Source organism: Cervus elaphus, chromosome 33 (genome assembly GCF_910594005.1).
Source record: "Cervus elaphus chromosome 33, mCerEla1.1, whole genome shotgun sequence".
NCBI lineage: Eukaryota > Metazoa > Chordata > Mammalia > Artiodactyla > Cervidae > Cervus > Cervus elaphus.
In genome coordinates, this window is record NC_057847.1 from 65,698,815 (window position 1) to 65,723,810 (window position 24,996).

General features: G+C 39.1%; 1 protein-coding gene and 1 non-coding gene across 4 annotated transcripts in view; both read left to right on the forward strand.

The window, feature by feature from the left end:
• Positions 1-24,996, forward strand: part of NCKAP5 (NCK associated protein 5) — a 1,015,164-nt gene that overhangs the window by 768,894 nt on the left and 221,274 nt on the right. For all 3 annotated transcript variants that reach the window (XM_043894066.1, XM_043894065.1, XM_043894067.1), the window contains 2 exons: positions 10,593-10,661; positions 19,738-19,776. In XM_043894066.1, coding sequence (XP_043750001.1) covers positions 10,593-10,661; positions 19,738-19,776 — 108 coding nt within the window. The remainder of the gene's footprint in view (positions 1-10,592; positions 10,662-19,737; positions 19,777-24,996) is intronic.
• TRNAW-CCA lies at positions 11,611-11,682 on the forward strand. Its single transcript has one exon. It is a non-coding gene; the product is annotated as a tRNA-Trp (tRNA).

Genomic DNA, 24,996 nt, shown 5'->3' on the forward strand with positions numbered 1-24,996 from the left:
GACTCCAACCTCCTGACCTACTCTCCTTCCAAAGGCCCCACCCCATAGTATCTCACTGGGCACTAGGACCATAAGAATATGGGGAGGACACAAACATTCAACCATAGCAGATGGATTAAATGCATTTATAGTATAGAAAGATTTAAACATAATAAGCACTTAGAGGATTAATGTAGAGCAGTCCTTTAGAAACATCGGTCCATTTAGTCATTTGTAAGCTCTGGCCAGCATGTCTGTTAACAGAGCAGGGCCTCTAAGAAACATAGTTTCTTTAAAACATATATTGATATTGCTGGGTTAGTTGCTCAGTCCTATCGGACTCTTTGCGACTCCGGGGGCTATAGCCCACCAGCCTCCTCTGTTCATGGGATTTCCCAGGCAAGAATACTGGAGTGGATTGCCATTTCCTTCTCCCGTATTAATATTAAACATGCATTAACTCAACATTGTAAATCAACTATACTTCAATTAAAATTTTTTTAAAAAACATATATTAATTCATGCCCATTTTCCACAGTAAACCAAAACAATATAGATTTACTCTATGTAGCTCTTCAATTGTATAAAGATATTTTAGGACTTTAGGGATGAAATCAGAAGCATATTTAGATCCCTGTAATTTGGAGTCATGAGGAAACAGCATAGAGCAGGAAATCCTCTAAATCAGGCGCTAAGCCTTGCACAAGGTTTTGATCATCGTTGTGCAAGACAGAGCTGAACCCTAAAACCCACTGTTACATTTAATTGAACACTCTAATGACATCCTCTAAGAACACTGCTTTAATAACATACTTATTTAAAGTGACAAAACCCATGTCATCATTCTGTAATTCTCAGTAGTGACACCAAAATTTTCTCTTTCTCTCTCTGCCTTATCCTCTCCTATCCCTGCCATATAAATAGATGCTGTCTCTTTAAATCACATTTAATTAAGTTTTCTATTTTCTTTTCCTGTTTTTTCCCCTGTTGTCTTGTGTTGGTAGCAGGTTAATCCTGAATTTCTAATAAATACAAATGGATTAAAGAAAATCATGAGTTTAAGATTATTTTAACTTCATTGGCATAATTGTTAATATCTCCATCGTCCCCTGGGATACGTAGGATTACATTAATTAAAGTGGTCTCTGTAACTGAATGCGTTAACCATAAATGTGGCTGCTGTGTCTTCCCCAGCACCCTTTAGGTATTTAATTTCCTTGACTGCAATAGATTGTCAGAGCAGTAAACGTGAGGCAGCTAATGTAAATGGTGTAATGATGGTAATTATCTGAATGGATCGATTGGAGTGTTATTGCAACGTGATATTGTGGCTAGAAGCAATATTAGGCATCCCATATACATTCTGTTTTCAATTTTATTTCCTTACACATTTTTTTCCCAAGATTTTTCAAGTGAAAGTAATGTCAGCCGGCGTTGCTATTCTCTCCTTTATCTCTCCCTATCATCCTTTGTGCTCCTGCTTTACTAAATAAAACCAGCAGAGCCCAGGAAAACTAAATTTCTCCAAAGAAAGCAGTGACCTTATAAGATGGAAATTCTAGCAGTTTCTCTGTGATTCATGGTATCCAAATATTTAAACCTGAAATCACTTTGTAGATGGGCTATAGATTGACTAGTTTGTCCCCTTCACTCATTAACTGCTAAAGAACTGTAATCCCCAGGACGGTTCAATGATGTGTTGAAGGTTACACAACGTGGTATTGCCAGGTAAGCTAGAAAGGGGTGGAATTAGCCCTCTGTCTTCTGGGCTGGGCAGGGAGCTGAGAGTGTGCACCAGCTGCAGGTCAAAAGGGGATCAGTGTGACAGGCCAAAGCAGAGTGAACCCTGGAAGAAACATTAAGTCAGGAAAAAGTTTCCTTTTTGTTTGAGTGGGGAATGAAATGATGGAACCATCTGGGATAATCAGTACTTAAAAATCCAAACAGATGTTCAGCGTGAGGGTAGAAGGATTGGGCTGTGTGACAGATATCTGTCCATGATGAGAATGGAAAGACCATGGCAGGATCCCACCTGAGGGACAGGAGTGTTGGGAGAGGATTACTAAAACAGGGATTCAAACTCAGAGGAAAAAGGTCAAAGCCAAGTATTAGATTTGAAAGCTGAAGAAGAAACAGAGGTTTGAATCCTTGGACTTGAAAGATGACAAGGTCAAAATGATCTGACAGTGGCAAGAGCACCTTGAAACAGCCTGTTTCCTGTCATTTTCTTCAGCTTTTGTGCCCCATCCTAGTTCAGTCACACCACTGGCTTTGCTTGTCAAGTAACAAATGGGTATAAGTCTAAAACTTTTCATACATCTGCCCCCCAAAAATTCCAACAACATTCAAATCATCAAAGCACTGGTAAAACCACACAAAACCCATACCTTCTGTGTTCCAGAAAACGGAACACTAGAACTTCAGCTGCTGTACATGGAAAAATAAACACCAAATACCCACAACACTGCCTGCAGCAAGCCTGGTGTCCCAGGGCAGGATGGTAGCACATGGTACAAGGAGAGCACTTTCAGAATGAGACGGCCTGACACCACAAGCTCAGATCTCAGTATTGGCTGTCGGACAGGGCTTAAAAGTGTGTACAACCTAAGGTGACCATCTCAGCAAGGTAGTAATTCTAGGGAGAAGAGGGCAAAGAGAAAATGTACTGTTCAGAGATATGAATGTGAAGGGGAAAAGATGACGGAAAATTTCGAGATGCTATGGAAATAGACCAACCTCCTCCATCATCATCCGGTAAAGAAGCTAAAACAAGGGTATATAGCGCAAGGCTGGAGGAATAGTATGTGAAAGTGATAGACTCTGATAAAGCAGAAAGAATGTACTGGAGAGTTGGTTGGGGAAAGGAATGAGGCAAGGACCGTTGATTGTTGCATGTGTAATAGGAAGAGGCAAGGCATAGAATTGTAACCAGATGGTAGCAACAGAGGGAGCAATGAAAGGACCTGTAAGAGGTGGATGGGTGGTATCAAAGAGATAGGAAAGGAAGCGACACTTTGCTCCTTTTAAGGTACTTTGACTTTTGGAATCATGTTCATGTTTCTCATATTCAAAAAATAACATGATAGCAACAAGATGAGAAATTAAACTTGAATGCCATCAGAAACAAATGAACTGTATGTAAAAATACATTTTTTTCATTTATTTTTATTAGTTGGAGGCTAATTACTTTACAATATTGTAGTGGTTTTTGCCATACATTGACATGAATCAGCCACGGATTTACATGTATTCCCCATCCTGATCCCCCCTCCCACCTCCCTCCCCATCCCATCCCTCTGGGTCTTCCCAGTGCACCAGCCCTGAGCACTTGTCTCATGCATCCAGCCTGGGCTGGTGATCTGTTTCACACTTCATAATATACATGTTTCAATGCTATTCTCTCAGATCATCCCACCCTCGCCTTCTCCCACAGAATCCAAAAGTCTGTTCTATACATCTGTGTCTCTTTTTCTGTCTTGCATATAGGGTTATTGTTACTATTTTTTTAAATTCCATATATATGCGTTAGTATACTATATTGGTCTTTATCTTTCTGGCTTACTTCACTCTGTATAATGGGCTCCAGTTTCATCCATCTCATTAGAACTGATTCAAATGAATTCTTTTTAATGGCTGAGTAATATTCCATGGTGTATATGTACCACAGCTTCCTTATCCATTCGTCTGCTGATGGGCATCTAGGTTGCTTCCATGTCCTGGCTATTATAAACAGTGCTGCGATGAACATTGGGGTGCACGTGTCTCTTTCAGATCTGGTTTCCTCGGTGTGTATGCCCAGCAGTGGGATTGCTGGGTCATATGGCAGTTCTATTTCCAGTTTTTTAAGGAACCTCCACACTTCTCCATAGTGACTGTACTAGTTTGCATTCCCACCAACAGTGTAAGAAGGTTCCCTTTTCTCCACACCCTCTCCAGCATTTATTGCTTGTAGACTTTTGGATAGCAGCCATTCTGACTGGCATGTAGTAGTACCTCATTGTGGTTTTGATTTGCATTTCTCTGATAATGAGTGATGTTGAGCATCTTTTCATGTGTTTGTTAGCCATCTGTATGTCTTCTTTGGAGAAATGTCTGTTTAGTTCTTTGGCCCATTTTTTGATTGGGTCATTTATTTTTCTGAAATTGAGCTCTGTAGGAGTTGCTTGTATATTTTTGAGATTAATCCTGTGTCTGTTCCTTCGTTTGCTATTATTTTCTCCCAATCTGAAGGCTGTCTTTTCACCCTGCTTATAGTTTCCTTTGTTGTGCAAAAGCTTTTAAGTTTAATGAGGTCCCACTTGTTTATTTTTGCTTTTATTTCCAATATTCTGGGAGGTGGGTCATAGAGGATCTTGCTGTGATGTATGTCAGAGAGTGTTTTGCCTATGTTCTCCTCTAGGAGTTTTATAGTTTCTGGTCTTAACATGTAGATCTTTAATCCATTTTGAATTTATTTTTGTGTATGATGTTAGAAAGTGTTCTAGTTTCATGCTTTTACAAGTGGTTGACCAGTTTTCCCAGCACCACTTGTTAAAAGAGGTTGTCTTTTTTCCATTGTATATTCTTGCCTCCTTTGTTGAAGATAAGGTGTCCATAGGTACATGGATTTATCTCTGGGCTTTCTATTTTGTTCCATTGGTCTATATTTCTGTCTTTGTGCCAGTACCATACTGTCTTGATGACTGTGGCTTTGTAGTAGAGTCTGAAGTCATGCAGGTTGATTCCTCCAGTTTCATTCTTCTTTCTCAAGATTGCTTTGGCTATTCGAGGTTTTTTGTATTTCCATACAAATTGTGAAATTATTTGTTCTAGTTCTGTGAAAAATACCATTGGTAGCTTGATAGGGATTGCATTGAATCTATAGATTGCTTTGGGTAGTATAGCCATTTTGACAATATTGATTCTTCCAATCCATGAACACGGTATGTTTCTCCATCTGTTTGTGTCCTCTTTGATTTCTTTCATCAGTGTTTTATAGTTTTCCACATACAGTTCTTTTGTTTCTTTAGGTAGATATACTCCCAAGTATTTTATTCTTTTTGTTGCAATGGAGAATGGTATTGTTTCCTTAATTTCTCTTTGTTTTCTCATTGTTAGTGTATAGGAATGCAAGGGATCTCTGTGTGTTAATTTTATATCCTGCAACTTTACTATATTCATTGACAGGCCAATATCACTGATGAACATAGATGCAAAAATCCTTAAAATAATTCTAGCAAACAGAATCCAACAACATATTAAAAAGATCATACATCATGACCAAGTGGGCTTTATCCCAGGAATGCAAGGATTCTTCAATATCCACAAATCAATCAATGTAATACACCACATTAACAAATTGAAAGATAAAAACCATATGATTATCTCAATAGATACAGAGAAAGCCTTTGACAAAAGTCAACATCCATTTATGATAAAAACTCTCCAGAAAGCAGGAATAGAAGGAACATACCTCAACATAATAAAAGCTGTATATGACAAACCCACAGAAAACATTATCCTCAATGGTGAAAAATTGAAAGCATTTCCCCTAAAGTCAGGAACAAGACAAGGGTGCCCACGCTTACCACTACTATTCAACATAGTTTTGAAAGTATTGGCCACAGCAATCAGAGCAGAAAAAGAAATAAAAGGAATCCAGATAGGAAAAGAAGAAGTAAAACTCTCACTGTTTGCAGATGACATGATCCTGTACATAGAAAACCCTAAAGACTCTACCAGAAAATTACTAGAGCTAATCAATGAATATAGTAAAGTTGTAGGATATAAAATTAACACACAGAAATCCCTTGCATTCCTATACACTAACAATGAGAAAACAGAAAGAGAAATTAAGGAAACAATACATTCAGAATTGCAACAAAAAGAATAAAATACTTAGGAGCATATTTACCTAAAGAAATGAAAATACATTTTAAAATTAAGAACATAACCACACTAAGGTGGAAGAGGTGGGGAAGAGCCAGTCTAGTATCTTTTCAGTTCAGTTGCTCAGTCATGTCCGACTCTTTGTGACCCCATGGACTGGAGTACACCAGGCTTCCCTGTCCACCACCAACTCCCAGACCTTGCTCAAACTCATGTCCATTGAGTCAGTGATGCCATGCAGCCATCTCATCCCCTGTCGTCCCCTTCTCCTCCTGCCTTCAACCTTTCCCAGCATTGGGGTCTTTTCCAGTGAGTCAGTTCTTTGCATCAGGTGGCCAAAGTATTGGAGTTTCAGCTTCTGCATCAGTCCTTCCAGTGAATATTCAGGACTGATCTCCTTTAGGATTGACTCATTGGATCTCCTTGCAGTCCAAGGGTCTCTCAAGAGTCTTCTCCAACACCATAGTTCAAGAGCATCAATTCTTTGGTGCTCAGCTTTCTTTATAGTTCAACTCTCACATCCATACATGACTACTGGAAAAATCATAGCTTTGACTAGATGGACCTTTATCGGAAAAGGAATGTCTCTGCTTTTTGATATGCTGTCTAAGTTGGTCATAGCTTTTCTTCCAAGGAGCAAGCATCTTTTAATTTCATGGCTGCAGTCACCATCTGCAGTGATTTGGAGCCCAAGAAAATAAAGTCTCTTACTGTTTCCATTGTTTTCCCATCTATTTGCCATGAAGTGATGGGACTGGATGCCATGATCTTTGGTTTTTGAATGTTGAGTTTTAAGCCAGCTTTTTCACTCTCTTCTTTCCCTTTCATCAAGAGGCTCTTTAGTTCTTCTTCACTTTCGCCATATGGATTGTGTCATCTGCATATATGGGTTTATTGATATTTCTCCTGGCAATCTTGATTCCAGCTTGTGCTTCATGCAGTCCAGCATTTCACATGATGTACTCTGCATATGAAGTTAAATAAGCAGGGTGACAATATACAGCCTTGACTTACTCCTTTCCCAAATTGGAACTAGTCCGTTGTTCCATGTCTGGTTCTAACTGTTGCTTCTTGATCTGCATACAGATTTCTCAGAAAGCAGGTAAGATTGCCTGGTATCCCCTTCTCTTTAAGAATTTTCCACAGTTTGTTGTGATCCATACAGTCAAAGGCTTTGGCGTAGTCAATAAAGCAGAAGTAGATGTTTTCTGGAACTCTCTTGCTTTTTCCATGATCCAATGGATGTTGGAATTTGATCTCTGGTTCCTCTGCCTTTTCTAAATCCAGCTTAAACATCTGGATGTTGACAGTTCATGTACTGTTGAAGCCTGGCTTGGAAAATTTTGAGCGTTACTTTGCTGGCATGTGAGCTGAGTGCAATTGTGCAGTAGCGTGAACATTCTTTGGCATTGCCTTTCTTTGGGATGGGAGTGAAGACTGACCTTTTCCAGTCCTGTGGCCACTGCTGAGTTTTCCAAATTTGCTGGCATATTGAGTGCAGCACTTTCACAGCATCATCTTTTAGGATTTGAAATAGCTCAACTGGAATTTTATCACCTTTACTAGCTTTGTTCCTAGTGATGCTTCCTAAGACCCACTTGACTTCACACTCCAGGATATCTGGCTCTAGGTGAGTGATCACCCCATCATGGTTATCTAGGTAGTGAAGATCTTTTTTTGTATAGTTCTTCTGTGTATTGTTGCCACCTCTTCTTAATATTTTCTGCTTCTGCTAGGTCCATACCATTTCTGTCCTTTATTGTGCCCATCTTTGCATGAAATGTTCCCTTGGTATTTCATTTTCTTGAAGAGATCTCTGGTATTTCCCTTTCTGTTGTTTTCCTCTATTTCTTTGCATTTTTCACTTAGGAAGGCTTTCTTAGCTCTCGGTTCGATTCTTTGGAACTCTGCATCCAGATGGGTATATCTTTTAGTATCTTTTAGACACTGAATTTTTTACTAAATCCCTGCATTCTAAAGGGAAAATAAATTATGAATTCTTCTTGGTACTGTTTTTTTATTAAAAATTTTTTTGGCGTGTCATTGCTTTATAATGTTGCTTCTTGCTGTACTGCAAAGAGAATCAGTCATACGTATACATACATCCCCTCTTTTTTGTATTTCCTTCCCATTTAGGTCACCACACAGCACTGAGTAGAGTTTCCTGTCCTATATAGTAGGTTCTCATTGGTTATTTATTTTATACAGAGTGGGCTACCGTCCGTGGGGTCGCACAGAGTTGGACACGACTGAAGCGAATTAGCAGCAGCAGCAGCAGCAGTGTATATATGTCAGTATTATTTTTTGTAGTGTGACTATTTTGCACACACTGTGGGATTGAAGAAATGAGTTAATATAATGATGTCAGCAACCCATGCCCTCTAAAAAATAAAGATACAAATATGAAAAGGGAAGAACAAGCAGGAAGTGTGTGTGTGTGTGTGTGTGTGTGTGTGTGTCTAGGAAGAGAGGGTGGGAAAGGGGAAGAGAAAGAGAAAGAAGAAGAAATCCTTCCACTGAAAGGAACTAAAAGCAAGGATTCCTCAGTGGTAATTGGCATGTATTAATATCCAGATTTTAGTTTCCAAATATCATTGCCCCACTAAAAATAAGCAGGATTCCTATGAGAAATGGCTGATTTCAGGGATGGAACAACAGACAAGCAAAATGGATATGGAATATTTCCATTTGCCAAAAAAGCAAGAACATGTCTTAAAAATGAAGGGAATATGTTAAAGGGCACAGCTTAAAGAGAGTCACCTTCCCAAAACTGAGAAAATTTGAGCATCAAAATAAATACCTAAAGACTTATAACCCTCTGAATAATAAAAGAATCCATGTATTCATACTGATAAATAAATAGGAAAAATACTTCCTTAAAATATCATGCAAACTCATAAATGTAGGTAGAAAAATTATAGAAATCATCATTCTCAGCCAAAATAATTATTGATTCAGGCAAGATTCATTGATGGTTACTAAAACAAGTAGATAAAAGTTTGATGTGGGATAGGAGTTTTCAGTCCCAAGTACCTACCCCCAGTTTACTTAATTAAAAATAGAAAGGTAGTAAATTTATCATGGAGAGATTTGGTAGACCCCACCTTAACCAAGTGATCAAAGTTAACATATCCAAATATGGGACAGATAGACATACAGGAGCCTGATACAAGGCACTAAGAAAGATGCAATATCATTTCTGTTCCATTATTGCCAAGTTTACAGAAGGAAACTTGAAAAAAACCTAAATTAAGGGACATTCCACAATGTAATTGTCTGTTACTATTAAAAAAAAACAAAATGGAAGGAAGGAATCATGAAAGACAGCTCTTTCAGATTACATTCTCTTGGATGAATGACAAACAGATGCAATGCCTGATCCTGGATATGATTCTGGGTTGGAGAAAAAAATTGCCATAATGACATTATTGGGACAATGGATGAATGGAATAAGGACTATAGAAACAGACTGTGCTGTGTTAATCAACATTGCATTTCCTGATTTTGAAAACTATACTGATTGTCTTCATTATTGAAAGTATATACAGAAGTAGTTAGGGATAAAGAGTTGCAGGAAAAAAAATTGAAAGAGAAGAAAATGATACAGAAAATCTGGCAAAATAGGTGAATCTGAGGAAAGGGTATATGGCAGTTCATCTATTCTTGAACATCATCTGCAAGTTTGAAATTACTTCCAAATAAAAAGTTTTTTTTAAGTCTGGTGGAAAGAATCTAAATAGAAAATGTGGATCTATGTATCAATACCTCCTAAAAATCATACCATAGTTTTGAAAAAAATGATTCTGAGATCTATATCCCCATTTCTAAATGGTGATTCTGAGATCTATATCCCCATTTCTAAATGTCAAGGAGGGCTGTCATGAAGGGGAGAGAAGCAAGGTTGCCTTAGGGGATTGAGACAGTGGATATGGCAGCCGTGGGACAGGTTAACTTACACAGTTTAGGATTCAGGCCAGGGTCAGCAGCGGCGGGAGTGAAGACGGGTCACCAGACGCAGAGGGCAGTTCTCATGCCATCACTCCATGCTTCTTCCAAAACCTAATGTGTTTACACTGAATGTTTTTGTTTCCTTGTTATTTTGCTAATAACCTAGTAACCATATTCAACCTAGGATCCTGTAATACCTTATTTAGCATTCAGGTACCTACAAGGCTCTGAGGAGCAGGAAAGCAGTACTTTTAAGAAGGCAAGGGGAGAGGGGAGGGACTCAAGTACAGTTCAGTTGAATTTCTCATTGTATTCTCATGTTCAAAAGTCATTGATTAACCAGGAAAACAACATGTTTAGTCTGCATTTGGAATTATGCTTTCATGAATTTACCTGAGATTCTCTTCTGTGACCTAAACAAATATCAGGTTATGAATCTATGACAGGTCTTAATGAAGTAGATTAAGGCATTTCTGCCATTTACATTTTCATAGAATGAAATAAACATTGTAATCTTTTTTACAGAACACTTTCACATCAGGCCATGATTTGATTTTCTACCTGTTCAGAATATCAAGTTTTGCATTTCTTTAAGCCCTAATGCCTTTTTGTGAGCGATAAGACAGAAGTCATCCCTGAGAGATTTATAATAGTACTTAGAACAAACTCGTCAAAGATTCTTCTACAAGATTGTTTTGGATCCTGAGGAGATATATTTAGTAACTGTATTGAACAAGTTATCACGTAACACAACATTTCATTGATTTATTTGTATTATTTTTGTGTCTTTACTGCAGGCAGAGAATTCAGCATTGGCTTTGGAAAATGAAAATCAAAGGGAACAGTATGAGAGATGTCTTGATGAGGTAAGGGGAACGGAGAGGTTCTGGATAAGAGGCTGGACTATTTAGGATTCCTTGGTCAGATCTTAATATATGTCTATTACCAGTCCTGAACAAACATTAGCATTTAGTCCTTGAAAGGGAGGTTGTAAACGAGGAGTACAGATAAGGAAGGTCAGTCCATCCCCTCCCCCTCCCTCCCTATATCCTTATACAAGTGTCTACAAATTCCTTTCGGTTATTGTTTAATATTCTCGGGGCATAGGTTGGGAGATGCTTCACTGTATGATAAATTCCACCTGTCCAGTAAGTGTGATCCCAGCCTGTGAATGAGAAAAGCTGCCTCGGGGCATGCTGCATCGTCTCCAATTGGATGCCATTTCTGAATAAAAGCAAAATCCTTGATAGAGTGGGTGGGGACGGTGTTCACAGTTGGCAGCCAGAGGGAAAATATCAGTCAGTAGGTTGAAAACAAGCCAAGAAGACAAAGGGAAGTGAGGAAGAAAATTTGAGCAGAATGGAAGGAGACAGAGCCACGAGCATATGATTTGATGATGATGGAGAGGTGAAAGCAAAAGTACCAGGTATCTCAGATTCCTGAGAAGGGAAGGAAAATTGAAAAGCACGCAGGGCCCTCATTTTCTTCTCAGTCATCCTCTCACACCTGACAGGGATGGTACCATCCATCCTTCTGGTATCACCTAGCCAGGACCTGCCAGTGACCTCCCTGACAAGCTCTCGTCTGGGATTGGTTGGTAATTGGAGTTATTCATTTAATGGGATGACTCTTCCAGTCATCTGCCCAATACCCTAAAACTTGCACATATCCTTCTAGAAGATTCAGTTTAATAGTTGTTATGATAGAGCTGACTGAGATTTCAAGAAAATTAGAAAAATTATATTCAGTCACGTTCCACTTCCTGAGCGATGGAAACTGGAAGTGTATCTTTAGTCTTTTCCTCCTCACTTGGCTTCCCTGGTGGCTCAGAGGTTAAAGCGTCTGCCTCCAATGCAGGAGACCTGGGTTCGATCCCTGGGTTGGGAAGATCCCCTGGAGAAGGAAATGGTAACCCACTCCAGTATTCTTGCCTGGAGAATCCCATGGACAGAGGAGCCTGGTAGGCTACAGTCCACAGGGTCGCAAAGAGTCGGACACGACTGAGCGACTTCACTATCAACTGGGAAACTTTTTCCAGCAAACACTCTTGGACTTCCTTACCTCTTCCCTCCCCACTGTCCATGAAGGTGATGGAGTAAATGACAAAGAACACAATTAAAAAGCCCAGTTGTGGCATAGACACCTCTGCCATATGCTTCTCTTCTCCCTCAAAATTAGAAATGGTGTTTCCTCTCAGAGTTCCACATATGCTTGATATTTTCCTACACCAGTGGTTCTTATAATGTAATCCCTGCACTGGCAACATCAGCCTCATCTGGGAACTTGTTAGAAATGCAAAATTTTTTTTAATTTAATTTAAATTTTATTTTGGCTGTGCTGGGTTTTTGTTGCAGTATGTAGGCTTTCTCCAGCTGCAGCTCTGAGGCTTCTTTCTTGTTGTAGCCCAAGGGCTTCTCTTGTTTCAGGGCACGGAATCTAAGGGAAGCCCCAGAAATGCAAATTCTTAAGCCCAGCCGTAGAGAATCAGAGACTCTGGGAGGGGAGGTGGGCCTGGCTGTGATCTGTGTGTAAGCAAGATCTCTAGATGATCCTGTTGAACCCTGCAAACCGAGAGCCATCCTCATAAGACGCACTGCTTGCTTCACAGTCACTTGTTGAAGAACCTTCAAACAGTCCCTAGAAAATTGTTTAGTTATTTAATATATATATTTTCTTTAGTTATTTAATATTTTAATTGTCTCATATCTCCAGCCATATGGGGCTTTCCTGGTGGCTCAGATGGTAAAGAATCTTCCTGCAATGCAGGAGACCCAGGTTCGATCCCTGAGTCGGGAAGGTCCCCCGGAGGAGGGCGTGGCAATCTGCTCTAGTATTCTGGCCTGGAGAATCCCACAGACAGAGGAGCCTAGTGGGCTACAGTCCACAAGATCACAGTCGGACACAACTGAGTGACCAACACTTTTCCAGCTATATGTATTAGTTACTCAAGCAAAATGGTGTTTGCAGTCCCTCTGCCCTGTCAAGACTTGAAAGGACTCAGAATAATCTTTACAATGTCCAGAGTTAAAAGAATCACTCAAATAAGTTGACATAAAAGGGGGCGTAATGACTCATGTCTAGTGAGGCCAGTTCAGCCCCTCTCATCTCTGTTCCCCAGGCTCTTGGTCCAATCAAAGCTGAGGGCAAGAAATTCCGAACAGATCCAAGGAACAAATACTGTACTTGGGTCATATGCATTGATCAGCAAAGTACTACCTTAACCTCCTGCACAGGAATTTCCAATGAGGATCCCTATTCAAAAGTCAAATTTACGTGAATCACACCACATAAACTTAATGTGTCACAGTTTTCCCGTAAGTCATCCTTCCTCATCAGTCAAAAAACTCCCAGCATTTATTTATGGAAACTCAGGGTCTGTTTTGTATATGTCCCCTATGCCTGCATCCTAAAGGTTTCATTAGAATGTGACTGGCAAAACCGAAGTTTTCACCCACAGAATCATTTAGTATAAAGTTTCCACTGAAGACAGAATTTTCAGAGGGAGAATTTCTCCCTTCTTAATTGCAGAAATTAACTGTTGCCAAAGAGGTGATTTGTAACAAAGAACCACCTCTGAGCAGTACAAATGTTTTGTATTCATGAATCCTGGCCCCTGATTACACATGCCAGTTGTTTTGTAACTAATTGCAGGAAGGGAGACAATCCATTTCTATGCATTGCAAGAGAACACTCTCAAAGGGGTAGTTGAATGTAGTAATAATGCCAACTGGAAATTCTTTTCCAGGCTTTTTGTACTAATTAAACAAACTAACAAGGTAAGGCCTCATGTTAAGTTATTTCCTTGTTAGTTTCATAAAATATACACAGGTGGATAAAATGTAAATTTGAAGTGTTCTTCAATCCCTTTTGCACTGATTCTTATTTTCTGAGAAATGAAGAACATATTGAGGATTTGGGGAAAGCACTTGGGGGTCAGAGATTTCCTCTGATTCCCTAATAAAAGGATGTGTTTATTCAGAAGGAACAGACATGCATCCATAGATACACACTCACACATACAAATACGTGCACACATTTTGTCACTTCACCATCATCTCTGCTGCCACCCAAACCCTCATCTCCTCACCTTGCAATACAAAAGCAAAACCAAGGACCACTCTTGATTGTGAGGGAAGGGACTAGAGGTTTCCATGTTTGCACCTAGCTTATGTGTCCAGCTGTTTGACAGTTCACTGGCCAGTTCCTTTAAGACCAGTTTATTCCCAAGTAAAGAAGTATAATGACACATACAACTTCCTCAAACTAATGTCTTGCATTTGGGTAGATTCAGCTGTGTCCTCCAAACCTTTGTAAGATACAAACCTTGCCCAGGCTCTGGGATCTCAGGGTGCCCCCAGCCTAGCAGGATAAGTGAGGGAGATGGTTAATCCCAGAGGAAGGAGGTGAGGGAAACTCACAGAGGAAGTGGGCTACACTGGGGACTTGGACAACAGACAGCACAGTCACCAAAGGTCAGGAGGAATGGTGGGCAGGAGGTAAAGAGGGCAACACTGAAAGGACATCTTTAGTAGAAAGAGCTGGAGCAGGTGAAGTCAGATCTAGAAAGGTGAGTGATTCTCACTCTTAGCAGCACATTGGACGTACTGCGGAGCTTTGAAAGAACAGCCAGCTGTCCCCAGAGATTCTGACCTGATTCTGCTCTAGATCAGAGCCTGAGTATTAGAATTTTTTAAAGCACTCCAGGGGTTTATAATATTCAGCCAAGATTAAGAACCACTACCCTTACGTCTCTGAATGTGTGTTTTAGAGAGCATTTTCGGAAAGCATCTGTTAGAGGATGAAAGCTCCACCGAACTGGGTATGATGATAGAAGAGCCAGGTGAACCCATGCAGAAATTTAAAGTTATTTCCAATTCCCTAACAGGGTCTGAGCAAAAAATAAACCGTAGCCCAGTGTTTCTCAAATTGTTTCCCCAGGCCCCTTCTGCATCACGACGAGGTGTCTCAATTGTTAAAAATTTGATTCTTAGACTTCACTCAGCTACTCTTAAACAGAATGAGGGGTGAGAGAACTGGCAATTTGAAAAAACTTCCCAGGTGAAGCCACCAAACACAGAAGTTGGAGAACCTGCCTCCCCATCAGGCCATTAGAGTTAGACCAGAGTTCATAGTCAGCCGGGTTACCAGAGTATTTTTGAGTTCTTCTTTGACTTTTCCACACTCTATACTTCAGAGCACAAGGACAGGGAAAACCAGACCTCTGGGTGTAGTTCAGGAAAAAAGAAAAAAAAAAAAGCATCAGAATTTCTTTTAAAGCAAGACCAACTAAAGGCATAAGTAGGCTAAGAACAGTTTTTACTTTTCTTTCTTATTCCTATGGGATATGCCAAGACTGGATTGCTGAATCATCTACCACATCTGGGACCTAAGTCATCTTTAAAATCAATGTCTTGACAAACAGATGAAACATGGTGTTGCTCATGGCTCTCACATGCTTCAAATGTCCATTTCATGTCTGTTTCATGAACGGATCATTAAATCAACAGATAATCCACTTCTTGTGCCTGCTCTAGACTCTAACCACCATTAGCAGTAGTTTGTTCTCGTTAACAATATTTCTCCAATATTCAGCACAATCCTTGGGCCCAGACTAGGTCACTCAGTGCATATGTGTTGAATAACTAAATGAACGAATGGAGATTATGAGCAGCAAATTAATTTCCAAATTAGTTTTTGCTGGAATTCCACATCCATATTTAGATGAATTTCTCCCACTCCCAGGATCTTACAGGATTTCTTTTTACAGAGTAAATAAATAATGTAGATGCTTAGTGATTTTTATTTATGCATGTATTTTACACACAAATACACACACACAGACTTCATCCCATTATAAATGAAAGGCCTTCTTCTCAAACCATCCTTCCTTAAATGCTTACCTGAAAATGCGTTTTACTTCCTAAGGTTTGAGTGACCAGATTCAGATTTAACATTTTTGTCAGGTATTTTTCATCAGGTCCTGTCCAAGGTGGTTTCTCAGATGATGTCTGTCATCTCATACTTTTTTCACAACAACTTCAGAGGCAGACGGTTCCCCTGCATTCCAGATGAGGAAAATTAGATTGCTGTCCCACCCCTGTGTATATCAGAGATTGGTCAACACAGGGCAATATTGGAACCTGGGATTTTCTTGTGATTCTGCCACCAGTGCTCCTCGCACTTGCCCCCAGCTGTCTTCCTACAATAAACCACGGTCAAAAGTAGAGAAAACTTCTCCAAAGCACAATTTCTAAAATATTTTTGATTACCTGGCTGACATGGCAGTGGCTTTGCATGTAAAGCGCATAAAAGGGTGAAAGCAGGACAACCAGGCAGGAGGATGAGACTTTAAGCACGGTGTCCACTGGGTTCCTCACTCGCGCGCCTTCGACCCCATCTCCAGTTGTCTTCTGGATGTGGTGAGCATTGGCTCCCTCTGGAATGAACTCCCAGATGTGGCTTCTCATTCAGCCCCAGGGGCTGTTGTGCAGTCAAACAACAGACAGATGTGCATCCCTGATTCTGCTTCCTCTGCCCACCCACTCTGAGACCCCTCTGCACCTGACAGGGAAGAACAGAGATGCGTGTAGGTCCAAGATGAGCCAGGTGTCAGAGGAGCTGGCTTGTCGGAGAGAATTCTTACAGAGAGGAAAGAAGAGATGTACTGCAGTGCCCACCCACCCCTCTTCCTCTCCTAGATGTGAAGGCGGAGCTTTCCACAAAGAGCCTAAGGGACATTGTCAAACAAGCCAGGGGCTTTAGGACCATCAGCTTTGCTCACTGTGTCTCAGGTCCCTGTGACCCAGCTCAGCTGCTCGTTTTTTTTTTTTTTTTTTTTCCTTTCTTTGGAGAGGAAAGCTGTCAGCTGACACTGGAAGGTATTTGTTTTCATTAGCTGGGCCTGGCAGTGTGTGATTATTTGCAACCCCAGTGCTGAGGGCAGGATGCTATGATGAAGGCAGGGGCCCATTTCCAGGGATCATCTTGTGAGACTAGTAGAGGTTGCAGGCACAAACTCCGAACAATTGTTCTGTTCATGCATCTGGGAAGCCTAGCTGTTAAAAGTCCTAACAAAACCCAAGAAACTATCCTTACAGAGAGTACCAAGGAAAGCATTTGTATCACTTGCCTGCTTTTCTGCAAAGAACCTGTGAGCCCTTCCGGGTAAAGAACCCCATGTCAGTAGGTAAAGAAATAATGCATTTGTGTATCTTTGTTCAGTTTTCGGGTAGAGCAAACAATTGTCCAAAATACATGCCAAAAGTAACTGTATCACAAATAGAGTCTGTAAGCCTATAGGGCAAACATACTTGGATTGCAAAGATATAACATATTTACTCCTGCAGGCTTTTACAGATAAGATACTCATTTATGACTCCTGTTAAATCATGTAGAGAGCTATTTTATGTGACCACCATTCTACAGACTGGTTTAAGTGAGGGGCCAGTTCTGAGGAAGAAAAGAAAATATTGATATTAGGCAGTTTTATGAGAATGTAAATCAAATCCAAAGGTTGCTGTACAAAAGAATTAAATTATTTATGGTATAAATTAAATTTGGTACATTGCTTCTGACTTAAGCAGCATGAATAGTTCAGTTCTTCTGTTTTGTTTTTTTTTAATTTGCAAGAATAAAATAGATGGTATGTAGTTTGACTTTAAATGCTCATGAATTTGAATGAACATTTAAAAACTGAAAGATTTTCAAGATTATGCTATTGATCAATTTGTGTGGACTGAGTAACATTTATCACTATTGTGATCGTGTATTAAATAAAGTGATAAAAGAAAAAGAAACAGCCAGCACGAGTTACAGAAAATGACTGATTTTAGTCTACAGTAATTCTTAGATATCTTCTTTAACTTGGACTGGACTAAAAGAAATACCTAATACTTTTTCTTCAAAACTATAGTTAGTTTCAGTAAAAAGCCTTTCTTTTAAACTTAATGTCAGCAATGTAAATTTGAAAAGGATTCTGATAGGAAAAAAATTCCCTCTTGTACATATCAATTATATAGGTAATCTGATTTTAGTCATTTACTACTTGTGGTGTGAATGTCTGCTAACCACAAATAGATGACAGCCTCTATTATAATTTTCAGCGAGGCTTACTGGTAGCCAGCTGTCATTAAGGATATGCTATTTTGTCAATACTGAGTCAAGAAGCAAATTCCATGAAAATGTTTTTACCTTAATCTATTCCAGTATACTAAAAAGAGAAATGAGCATACACAATTTAGTATCAACAAAAATTTAAATTGTTATCAAGAGAAAGAGAAGACAGAAGTGTGGTCTTTAGTCTTTGGTTGAATGTGAGAATTAGCAAGATGATTACAAGTTTATCACACTTATAACTGTGTTCTTGCCTACCTCTTACCAGCTCTGTTCCTTTTGCCACCAAGAAACACAGCCCAATCATAGATACTCTGCAAATTTATATTGGATAAGTGAAGGAAGAAATGAATGGACAGAAATATTTAGGATATTTAAATAACCTGACTTGGTCTTTAATGTTGTCAGTTTCAATTATCACACTAAATGTTTATCATATGTGTATGTACTGACTAAAAAATTCCATATAGTTTGCCTATCTACCATAATTTTACCAATAGTAGCCACATGGATATATAACTTTAAGATTGTGGTGAAGTTTAATAAGTGACTGTCTGTTAAGTGTTTTTGAAATCTGCAGGTGAAAAAGAAATCTTAGTATAAATACGTGTAGAAAGATGAATAGTTTTCTGGAGAAAATGCCAGATCCTTGAAATATGAGGGACATGTTATTGATTTTTCACATGGCCTTTAACTGGAATTGTGTCACATGCCCACTCCTAAGCCAGTCACTGAAAGGGAATGAAATTACCAACACCAAGATTCACCTCCTAGGGCCAAGAAGGGTCCAGCTTTTCCTACTGTCCCAAACTGCCTGATACCTGAAGAAAATTAGGGTTCTAGTAATAAGTGACAATTTTATTTAGTTGTATATTAGAAGAAACTCAACATGACAGTGGCTGTTTTATTTCTACCTCATACATAAGTTCAGAAATAGAAACTGCATTCCATACGTCATCAGGACAAGGCTCATTCTATTTTCCTGCACCCAAGTACTTAGTATGTGACTTTCATTTTCAAGATGGCTGCCAAAGCTCCAGCCATCACTTTCATATCCCAGCTAGGAAAATAAAGAATAAGGATGGGCTCTCTTTTTTTATGAGACTGCCTATCCATAAGTCCAGGAAAATAAGACTGCCTGCAACTCATTGGGCCAGAATTTTGTCACACAGTGACAAGGGAGGTTGGGAAATGCATTTGTATGTATCCAGGCAAAAAAATCAGGGGAAGAAGGGAAAAATAAAGAATACAGTAAGCAACTATCAGACTCTCTTATAGGTAGTAATGACAGAGGATAATATAAACAAAGATGTGGAGGAGGAAAGCAAAGCATATATAAGAAGCATATATATATGAAGGAGTTGCCCCTATTCTGCACTTTCCACCTACCTCTATTGCAAGTAATTTCAGGCAATGAAATAGTCAGACAGCAAAAGAATGGAAAGGAGAGGCAAAGGGCATTATAAATCAGCAGTGTAAAACTGTGTACAGATAATTAGGATCATGTTTTGTGCTATATCATTTTTTAGCCTTCTTAAAGTACTTTACATATGAAAGGATATAATTTTTCCAAATATGGAAATGTAAAAGTCAAGGTATGAATGATCTTTCCAGCCTAACCGTCTTAATTAGCAACAAGGTCACCTTTGGAAAATGCAAAATATTACCTAGAAGGATAGGCTTATTATGAAAAGAATCAGATCCTCTAGAAGTAGAGGAAAGGACCAGACGAGGAGCTCATTAGCTTTGGGAAACTTATTGGTAAATTAGAGTCTGTGCGTATAAGGTCTCATTATTATAATCAGCAACTCTTTTCTTTATTTTTTAAAGGTAGCCAACCAGGTTGTGCAAGCTCTGCTCACTCAAAAGGTAGGTCACTTTCCAGCTTTATTATTTCCATAGTACTTAGTGAATAGATTGGAACTCACATTGTCAAACTAAAGGAAACTATGATTGATAGCTGCAATACTTTTCCATTTATTCAGTTAGGTTAAAATTGTATGCGTTTTAGATGGCATATGAACATCAATGACCAATAGATTCATAAAATTTAAACTCTTGGGAAAGTAATAGAAAGCTTTTTGAAGATGAAAGATTTCCATGGGCCTACCTAGATGAGTAGCAAACCTATCATTTTTATTTAGTAAATGTAAATGTTAAGTAAGTTGATGGATTTCTCTGGCCCCTATAAAATGAATAGCCTCTGATGGACAGCATTAACAGAGGCCTAAAATTCAGCAAGAGATCTTTGAGGTTAGGAAGATTACTTAACTTCTCTGGGCCTTAATTCCTCTTCTGTAAAATAGAGATAGCAGCGTCCACCTCCCAGAATTGCTGTGGTCACTCTATGAAAAGGAGCAGGAGGAGCTGTTCCCAGAGGAACAGCTTCGTGGTAAAGATAAAGCAAATGCTGATATGTATACTTGAAAGCTGCTGAGAGTAGATCGTAAGCCTTCTCTCCACAAATTTCCTTTTTTTTTTTTTTAGAGAGTTGTATAAGTTGGGGAAAAAACAAATGTTAGTCTCTGAGCATGAAATTTTTATACCTTCTCCTTTGTTGTCATCTTATTCTGCCTTCAGATCATGTTATTGGGGCAGAATGGGTAAATGCAGGTAGTTTGCCCAAACTTAGCTAGTTTGGTGAATTTTATTGAACATTTTGCACCTCTTTCCATGATCTGTCTGAGAGACTGAATTCTGATTCCTTCTGATTTTGTTTATTCTGAGTTACTGCTCTGTGAAACAGAGATAGCCTCTTAAAAGAAAATGTTGGAACATGTGACTTGTTCAGGCAGATCTGGCTTAGGAGAGCAAAATCGCTTACGGCATTTTTATTTTTTTAATTGAAAACAATTTTAGGGGTTGGCTACTTCTCACAAATGTACTTAAATAAATATTATTTTAAATGTATGCTATAAAAGCATTATGATAACAGTTTTGCTAGACTTTCTCCCCCAACTACTGTCAAAATATCATGCTTCCTGGTACAAATGATTTTAACTGGTTCAGATCTTACATTAACATTACATGAAGAGAGAGTTGAGTGCACTTGTTAGGTTAGAAGTAGATTCAATTGTGAATAACAAAAATCCGAAATAATGATGGCTTAAATCAGCTAACATAAAATTAAATTAGTTGTTTGCTTCTTAGATCTAAATCTGCAGGTGGGGAGTACATAGCCAGCATGATGTCTTTGCTCCATAAAGTTCATAGGGTCCCAGGCATCATTGGTTTCTATCTTGTTATTCTGTGGGATGTGGCCTCCATTTCCACAGTTACCTCATGGCCCAAAATGACTGCTCTACCTCCAGTCATCACATTCATGTTTTAGCCATTAGGAGGAAATGAAAGCCAAAGAAAAGGAGGAGGGTAAAAGACACACACCAGCTATGTTTTAAGAGAGACTTCTAAAAGCTTACATACCTCCCTATTTATATCTCCTTGAACAAACCTTAATTATACAACCACACTTAAGGAAGCCGACAGTGGAGTCTTTCTTCTGGGTATGTGCCCAGGTGAAAAGTGAATGTCACCTGGTTGTAGAAGAAGGGGAGAAACAGATGTTGAAGGATAAATCATGATTTCTGTCACAGCGTATTTGAATACTTTTTCTTTTTCAAAGGCTTTAACTTTTCAATTGCTCTCCTCCTGTTGGAAACTCAATTCTCATTTAATTACAGATGTTAGGAATGCCAGGGAGCACTGTTGCAGCTCTATCTGTAACTGTTGAAAGACTTCTCATGCCTGTCTTTTTTAATGGTGCTTCGAAAAGAGAAAAGAAAACCGTCTTGCCCAATATATAGGAAAATGGGAACTTTCAGGTCAGCCACAAAAAAATAGCTACACAAATTCAAGTAATAACTAGTAAACAGATAAATCTACCTTGGTACAGTTAAGCAGTAAGACACAAAAAGATGTGCTACTGTGAGATAGCATACCTCAGGGACGCTGTGAGCAGGAAAAGATGCCAGAGCTTTCAGAGATTCCAAAAGAATCATGTTCTGCAGAAACGTGCACCTCCCAGTTTTTATAGAGACTGTAAAATTGCTACAAAAAGACTGAAATTTCTTTTTAATTAAGAGCACAATATGGGAAATGAGATGTACTCCAAAAGCAGATGAGAAACCTAATTCTAAAGAGTGATATAGCTGGTACAGAGTGAAAAACAGAAATCTTGAGTGAATTATCTAAGTCACACACATAAACACACACACAAATCCTTGAGGTGAAATTATAGTCATAACCATGCAGTTATGGAATATATCATTTGTTATGACACAAAAGCAAATCTCCCATGACTTCTGTTCCTCCCTCAGCAACCGAAAAAGTACTTGGCTGGCATACTGTGAATTTGCCCTGATAAGCATCTTGAAGTCACAGAGTATATTTCCTTTCTAAGTACTGATAGGAAAAAAAAAATTATTTCTATAAATTTAGCAGTTTCTGTTAAATGTATTGATACATATCATGTCCTAGTAAAGTAATTCAGTTTATCTCAAAAATCTATGGTTCTCTTAAGAGAGCTGACTGTTCCTCCTTTAGATCAATAACATTAAAGTGACAATATTAAACACAGCTCAGTTCCAGTTATGCCTCCAAATCATAGGTCCAAGCCTGTAAGTGCAATCAATAATCTGAGCCAAACTCATATTTTTGCCTGAAATACATTTTGTCTTCATTAAAACAATTACACACACTGAAATTTTAACTCTTTTATGTTCTTTTTTAATTTTTTTTTTTTTTTGCCACTAACACAAAATTGGAAGAAAGGCATTTTTCCCTCTAGTTATTTTACAGTATATCACCAACCTCGGTCTTATCTTCATGTTCTTTAAAATAACCAAATATTCATGGTATTTTTTAATTTTCCGACAAGAATTAAGGCTCTTATATGGTGAAATCTAGCAACACAGCCATCCAGATAGAAGCAGAACACAATTTTGTAGCTTTAAACTAAAAGAACTCCCAACTTCTATGTATTTCCCTTGTAGAAAGAGCAGTTGGGCCATCTGGGTCCACTTTTCTAGCAATGGTGTGTGTAGGATCTGGTTTCCTTAGAGTCTGTTTATATTTACTGTGCTCTTACAAGGAATCAGACTCCACGTCTAGCACTTTAAATGCAAAATCATTTGGTTTTCACCACAGTCTTGTGAGTAGGACGATGAAGATAATTTCCCCATGGTTCCAATTGCTAGAAGTGGCAAAGCCCACATATTAACCTGGGGTTGTTGCACTCATACTCCATGCCCTTATCCTTTGCACCATTCAGCTTCCACAATCCCTTTCAATCACTTAATGTTTTCCCCACTATAGTTCAGCAAGCAGGGAAACGCTGTGAAATTCAACAGATGGGTTGAAATCCAATCATTAGTTACATGTGATTGCAAGAAATAAAGGGGCAATGTCACAGGTGGATTTCTTAAAACTTTTGGAAGCATTGCCAGCCCTTGCTAGCAAGGACATCCAGGATCTGACTTTTATGGAGTCAAAACTGACTGTAAATTTGGAGCTCTTTCCAAATCAAGCTTTCTCAGAATCAGTCTTATTTTTGGGTGATAGAATTTCCCAATTTCCAGAGACCTTAGTGAACATTTAATCTTGAGCTTGTCAACTAGCTTTGATAATAGGCTCAATTTACTGTAATTACACAAACTGTTTAGCCATCACCCAGATTAAAAATGTTTTAATCCGAATGCCTTTTGGATGAAGGCTTCCAATATTAGTTTGCCACAAGACTCAGCACTCCCCATTGATTAGAACTGGCCTGATTCAGTGACACAATTATGTTACCTGTCTCACCGTTTTAAGTGTTTGATGTTGAGGTCCTTGATTGGTCTGAGATGTGAACAATCTTTTCCACCAGTGGCTTTTTTTTTTTTTTTAACTGAAGTATTAGCATTCTTAGGGCTTCCCTTATAGCTCAGTCAGTAAAGAATCTGCCTGCAGTGCAGGAGATCCGGGTTTGATCCCTGGGTTGGGAAGATCCCCCTGGAGAAGGAAATGGCAACCCACTCCAGTATCCTTGCCTGGAAAATCTCATGGACAGAGGAGCCTGGTGGGCTGCAGTCCATGGGGTCTCAAAGAGTCAGGCACGACTGAGCAACTAACACAACAACATTAGCGTTCTTAGAAGAGGTAGGGATATGAGTGACAGACACTGAAAAGGATTGTGACAAGGAGGGGCTGGTGGATGTGGTGTCCAGTAAGTCTCAGGGAAGGACTGAGGTGGCGGCCCTTGACAAGCCATCTCGCGAAGCAGCTGAGGCATCCCTTCTCTTGAAAGCCTGGTTTTGTGCAGTAACTCCATTTACAGATGAGGGAACTTGAGGCATAACCAGAGTAAGTGACTTCCTCAAGATCATGTGGGTAATAAGGACCAGAGTCCAGGCCCCTTAACTCTCAATCCAGTGTATTCCCATAATACACACACACTACCTCTGAAATAGTTATACCAGTATAATAGCACTTTACATGATAAAATCAAATTTCAATAGCTTTGAACAATAATATAGTAGTAATATCAGTATACCTCAAGCTTCTAAGCAACCAACATTTTCCTAACTTTCCTTTAGCCTGGAGCTGGTAATGGTTTTGCTCTAAGTGCATAAAGTAACCATACTCCATAGCATTGAATAGCAGCGAATCCAGAATCTCATTCAGGCCCAAGCACAGAGGAAACTTGTTAGGAGTGCTATGTGTGGATCCTCCAGGGAAGTTGTGGCTTGGGATCATTAAGATACACAGGACCCTTTTAGACCAGTATACGACATTGCTGAGTATATTTTCCCCACACATCCAGCTGTAATGTCTTACTTTGTTTTCAGTTGAGAGTGGCATGCAGATTACAGATAAAACCGGTCATTTCCTTGAACTCAAAGACCACTGCACTTGCTTACATGAGATGAAATGTAGTCAAATCTTTGGCATTGTTTACTTCTTGATAACAATTATACAACACATTCCCTTTTTTTTGCTTCAAAAGACACAACCCTATATTTTATTTTCAGTGAGGTCCTCCTCTTGAGACCTGAGACATACTAGGGAGTCAGAGAAAAAGAAGGGTTGTGCGTGAGGGCAGATGGTCCAGCC